Source organism: Capricornis sumatraensis, chromosome 4, assembly GCF_032405125.1.
Source record: "Capricornis sumatraensis isolate serow.1 chromosome 4, serow.2, whole genome shotgun sequence".
NCBI classification, from domain to species: domain Eukaryota; kingdom Metazoa; phylum Chordata; class Mammalia; order Artiodactyla; family Bovidae; genus Capricornis; species Capricornis sumatraensis.
The window spans coordinates 65576001-65581545 of NC_091072.1; the positions used below are offsets into that span (position 1 = coordinate 65576001).

A 5545-nucleotide genomic window follows, 5' to 3' on the forward strand; every position below is an offset into this window, starting at 1 on the left:
CCCTAATGACAGAAAGTGAAGAAAGGAGAAACATTTCATCAAGAAGTGAAAGAGGAGAATGAAAAAGCTAGCTTGAAGCTCAACAGTCAAAAAACGAAGATCATGGCATCCAGTCCCATCTGTTCATGGCAAATAGATGGGGAAATAACGTAAACGGTGACTGACTTTATTTTCTTGGGCTCTAAAATCACTGTGAACAGTGACTGCAGCCATGAAATTAAAAGACGCTTGCTCTTTGGAAAAAAAGCTATGACAAACCTAGACAGCATATTGAAAAGCAGCGATATCACTTTGCTGAAAAAGGTCCATACAGTCAAAGCTATGGTTTTTCCAGGAGTCATGTATGGATGTGAGAGTTGGACCATAAAGAAGGCTAAGAGCTAAAGAATTGATGCTTTTGAACTGTGGTGTTGGAAAAGACTCTTGAGAGTTCCTTGGACAGCAAGGAGATCAAAGCAGTCAATCCTAAAGGAAATCAACCCTGAATATTCATTGGAAGGACTGATGCTGAAGCTCCAATACTTTGGCCACCTGATGCAAAGAGCCAACTCATTGGAAAAGACCCTGATTCTGGGAAAGATGAAGGGCAAGAGGAGAAGGGAGCGACAGAGAAGGCTATGGTTGGATGGTATTATTGACTCAATGGACTTGAGTTTGAGCAAATTCAGGGATATGGTGATGAACAGGGAAGCCTGGTGTGCTGCAGTCCATGGGGTCACATGACTGAGTGAATAGCAACAACAAATAGGTGTGAGCAGTAATAAGGTGTGATAACTATTTCTTAGGAAACAGAGACCTAAGACTTACCCATCAACAGTCTCTTAGGCAGCAGTGATAACACAGTTGCCCAAACTCTTCTCTTTCATCAGCTGACCTTGAGGTCTGGTTATGTTCCACTAACTGGCCAAAAGTTAAATAGATGCAGAAAATTGCTAGTACTAAAGCAATTAAGATACAGCCATATGCTGATTTTGCTTTAAATATACAGATAATCAAGCCCAAATTGATTCAGAAGCATTAGTATTAGCCATCAGGGAAGCCCAATTTATATTGTTATTTTCAATTATGATTATGTTATTTTGAACCTGTATAAATATAATTTAATTGCATATATCATTTCATTATTGTTAAAATAAAAAATTAAACTGAAGAAGCTGTGTTTTCTTATCTTATTCTTGACCCAAGAACAGCTATAGGGCGATACTTGAATCATTTTCTTCCCAGAATCTGTGGGTTTGATATAGCTGAGTTATTTCACTTCATGTTTATTTTAATGAAACTAAAGATGTTGGAATAACTCTTGTCTTCATATGCAGGTGTTACAAAATGTTATGAAACCATTCTCGGAGAATTCAGAGTTGATCTCCAAATGCCAACTGTATTTACCATCCTTAGACGACTAATATTTTCACAGGAAAAAATTCCATTAAGTTACTATGGAGACAAAGGAATGAAGATAAATTAAGAAATGCTGTCAGTCACTGAAAAGGAAAATATCAGAATCTCTTGTGTAAAAACACCTGAGAATAGACAGCAAAAATTTTTATCAAGCCTAGGCCTTCTGAATAGACTTATGATTTATAATGTTATTTTTCTGACAGTTGACAAAGCAAATATTATCCCGTTCTTGAAAGACACAGCTAAGTGGCAGCTTTTTAGCACTGTGTCCTCTCAAGTTTGCAATGATTTCAAGAATTTTTTTTTAAATCGTGAGTTTTCATCAAGCATACTTACCTCTAAAACTAAAGATGGGGTTTAATTCTGAGCCATATGTAGCACTGATACTCTTGAATCATCAAGTGGTGTGGAGAGTCTCCAAGGTGATCCAGTCATGCTGAGCAGCAATGCTCAGGACCACTTCATTACATGGGAGTGGTTGGGTATGTCTCTGAAAAGTGGAATAGGTGTACTGGGATGTACAAACCTCCCACCCTGTGACATGATTTAATCATTTCATATCAGCCTTCAAGGTTAGTAAAGGGACCATCACAGGATCTGGCTTAAAAAAAAAAAAAAAAGCTCGGGTAGAGACTCACCAATGACTTAGGTTCTCCTTTCATTATTTTTTTTTTTTTTACTGGACTATTCAGAAGGTATGGATAGTGCAGAAATGAGTAGATAATATGGTTTCTCTCTCACTTCTCACTGGCCGCTCCTTCAGGACACTCTGGTGCTTCTGTACTGTTCCTCCAAAGTACCAAGCTCCTCCCAGCTCTCCACCTTTAGCCTCAAGTCACCCTCTCCCCACAGTGAACATTCCCAGCTTCTCTCTTGGACTCCCTTGTGATACATACTTTCATAGTGTTGCACTTCCTTTAGAATTCTGGCAGTGGCAGATTTGTCTAACTTCATTTAGTGTCTGTCCTTTGGACTAAACTACAAGAGGGGATTTTGCTTATTCTCCGTCATATCCTAATCACTGTTTGTGGTCCCTGGCTCCTGGTAGTTCCATAATTATTTGGTAAATAATGGTTCCCAAACTGAACTCTTGAGGCATTGTTCCTATTTGCATCCCTCCCAGAGACTAGGGGATAATGTCTTGTGTATGTGGAGGCAATTAACATGTGCTGAATTTTGTCATGTAAAAGTGGAATCTTTTGTAAGAATAATTTGAGAACTGGCCAGATATGATTGTGAAGAAATTCAGTCCTGAATGAAAGTGTTTCTTTAATGAGAACTTAGCGATTACTTGAGTATCTTGGAGAAAGTATTTTTGGACTGTAACTTGTAAGGATTTATTGATCAGTAGCAGCAGGATTCTTGGTTTCCCCCTGTGCATTAAAAATACATATGGGTGGTCAATTTTATAGGTCATCATAAAATTGCATCTTGCAGAAAATAATGATTTAAGAGCATAATAAATGGTTAGTCACTTCTAGTGACTAACTAGCAGTCGGACTGTTTAGTGTCATTAAAAAATAATTCTACAATCTTTGTGTTAGTTTTTCTTCTTACGTGCATCCTGTTGACCACTGAATAAGATGTCTGATATTCAAAAATAAGAATTGAGAAGCACAGTGGTTTCATTCAACACTTTAATTATTTTATTATCTTTTTTAGTAGCTTAAGCTTATCACCCCCAAAAGCTTCAATAAAATCAGCATTCAGGTAAGAGATCACCCTACAGTCTTCTTTTCATTAAATTCTGAATGGTGGTTCAGACTATACTTAGTAGTATAGTTTGTCGAAAGATGTAATTTTTGAGAAGCTGGACTCAAATCCTTCATCTAGGGGAATTTTGGAAATATGCTATGACTGGAACTTTTACTAAGTTATGAGAATCAAGGATCCACGAACAGTATTACTTCCTACAAATGTCTGAATAAAAGCTGTTATTTTGAATGTTGAAGTCTCCATAGATAATTGTTTAGACATCAGAAACTAGTTCGCAAAAGCTTGCACTTAAACATATTTGTTTTACTCTCCTTTATAAGAAGACAATTGGGAAAGAAAATTAAAGAAAAAAGATATTCCACCCCCAAAAGGCCAATCATCTTTAAAAAATTCATTCTGCAAAGTCTATTTTTATTATTCCTGTGAACTTATGACAAGGAATATATCCAGGAACAAGGCTTCAAAATCTATGTTCCATTGTTTGCAGTTACCTTAGATTTTAACTAGGTGTGCAAGTTGACTTCTGACCATGGGGAATCCTCTCCATGCATGGATTTATGGATTGCTGAGGCCATGGCAGATAACCAGTTCCACAGAAGCAACTTCATGTTCTTCTGAGGAAGACCCATAGCACTGTGGAACAAGGAATATAAATGAGCGATGCCACAAGAGACTGCAAACTGGGTTACCAAAATACAGCCCTCAAAAATGAACTCTGAAGGTGGAAAATCTATAAGAAAAAAAATATTAAAATAGGCATTTTATAATGGTTTCAGCTATCATGTTGAAAGTACTGACGAACATTTAATAAACATGGCACATGCTTCTTAGGCATCTAACAGTCAAAATAACTGTTCATTCCAAGCTCATTAAGTAGAGATGATGTATAAAGTTGTTATAAAAGGAAACATTTCCAGCATTGCCAGAATTAAAAAACAAAAAACCTCAAGTATCTAGAGGAGAAAACACCAAATGAAAATATTCAAACTGTCGTAATAAAATATTTGGCCTTTAATCATTTCCAGTTCAATTATATTTGAAAGCTCTACCTCCCCCCACCCATAGCCATACACACACACACACCAATTTTTAAACGTTTTAGAACAGCCAAAGATGACAGGTTTATTAACGGAACTCATTTTTCATTAGTTTTTGACAAGTGGCTAATTCATTTTAGCCTCCAATCAGTTCCATCGCATTTCTCAATCCCTTTCCTGATGTCTCAACAGTTAATGTCCTGTACCATGAAGAGCGCTTCCTGGGCCCCTTTGGGAATTCTCTGTTTGGGGCTTAAATGCGCACAGTTCATAAAGTTCTCTCTCTCTTCTTCAGCCCCCACTAGGAACGATAAAGGCATTTCCAGGGGCAAATGATTCTCTTCCTGCATCTGCTCATCCTCCACCAGCCGCTCGTCTTCCTCTGCGGTCTCCTCCGCTTCACTCTCCTCATCTTCCTCCTCCCCCTCCTCCATATAATCAGCCTCTTCGCCCTCCTCATCCTTGGCCTCTGACTCTTCGTCCTCCTCCTGGCTCTCCAACTCCCTGCCATCACACTCCTCCTCGTCACACCACTCCTCCCCCTCCTCTCTCTCCCCTTGCTCTTCCTCCCCCAGCTGTGAGGTGGCCGTCTGCTTTTCCTCGTCTGGGTCAGGACTGGAGACGAGAGAGGGATTCTGCACGAAGCTGTACAGAGTATCTTGCAGCGCCCCGTCTTCCTGGCCACCGCTAGGGGGCGCGTCGTTTCCGAAGGCTCCCTCCGGGGAGGCTGTGCCCCCCGCCTGGGCCTGCTGCGCCCGCAGCGCCTCCTGCTGGCGCTCTAGCTTCTCCTGCTGCCGCATGTCCTCGTAGATCTGGTTCATGATGAACTGCGTGGTGTTGCGCGGCGCCCGCATGCCGGGGGCGCGCCACCCGTACAGGTTGACCGGCCGCAGCAGCGTGCTCAGATCCACCGGAGGGCTCCTCTGGGCGGAGCGGCGAGGGTGACGGCGCAGGCCGCGGCCCCGGCGACCCCAGCGCTTCTTTCTGCCCGGGGGCCTCGCCCAGCCGGGGTTCCAGGGCCCATGGCAGCAGGAGCAGCAGCAAATGCAGAGCGGATGCAGGCCGTACACCCGGATCACTTGCAGCCGGCCCGGAGGCTTCCTGAATCCCGCCGGAGGTGGGCACCAGGGCCCTCTCCAGCGCCCCCAGTTAGAATACACGGCCCGGTAGGGACGCCGGGGTGGTTGGAACCAAGGGCCTGGACCGTATTGCGGCCTCGGCTGGTTCCTCGGGAACTCGTATTCGGCCTTGGGGCCGTAGCGAGGCCGCCGCCTGTAAATGGGAGCGCCCCTGCGCCTTCGGGGGCCGGACGACCAGGTGCGTAACGGGGCAGAGGATGCCCAGCCGCCGCCCAGGTTAAGAGGATCCTCTGTTGTGTCGAGGGTCTGGGTCAT

The 5545-nt window shown here is 42.8% G+C and overlaps 1 protein-coding gene across 1 annotated transcript; it reads right to left on the bottom strand.

Moving 5' to 3' along the window:
• Window positions 1-4336: 4336 nt before the first annotated feature.
• On the bottom strand, window positions 4337-5545 carry CCER1 (coiled-coil glutamate rich protein 1). Its single transcript, XM_068969777.1, has one exon. It carries the CDS (start codon window positions 5543-5545, stop codon window positions 4337-4339), a length of 1209 nt encoding a protein of 402 aa, XP_068825878.1.

Excerpts from the sequence above, each read along its gene's own strand:
- CCER1 (XM_068969777.1), bottom strand. The coding sequence starts at position 5,545 with ATGACCCAGACCCTCGACACAACAGAGGATCCTCTTAACCTGGGCGGC.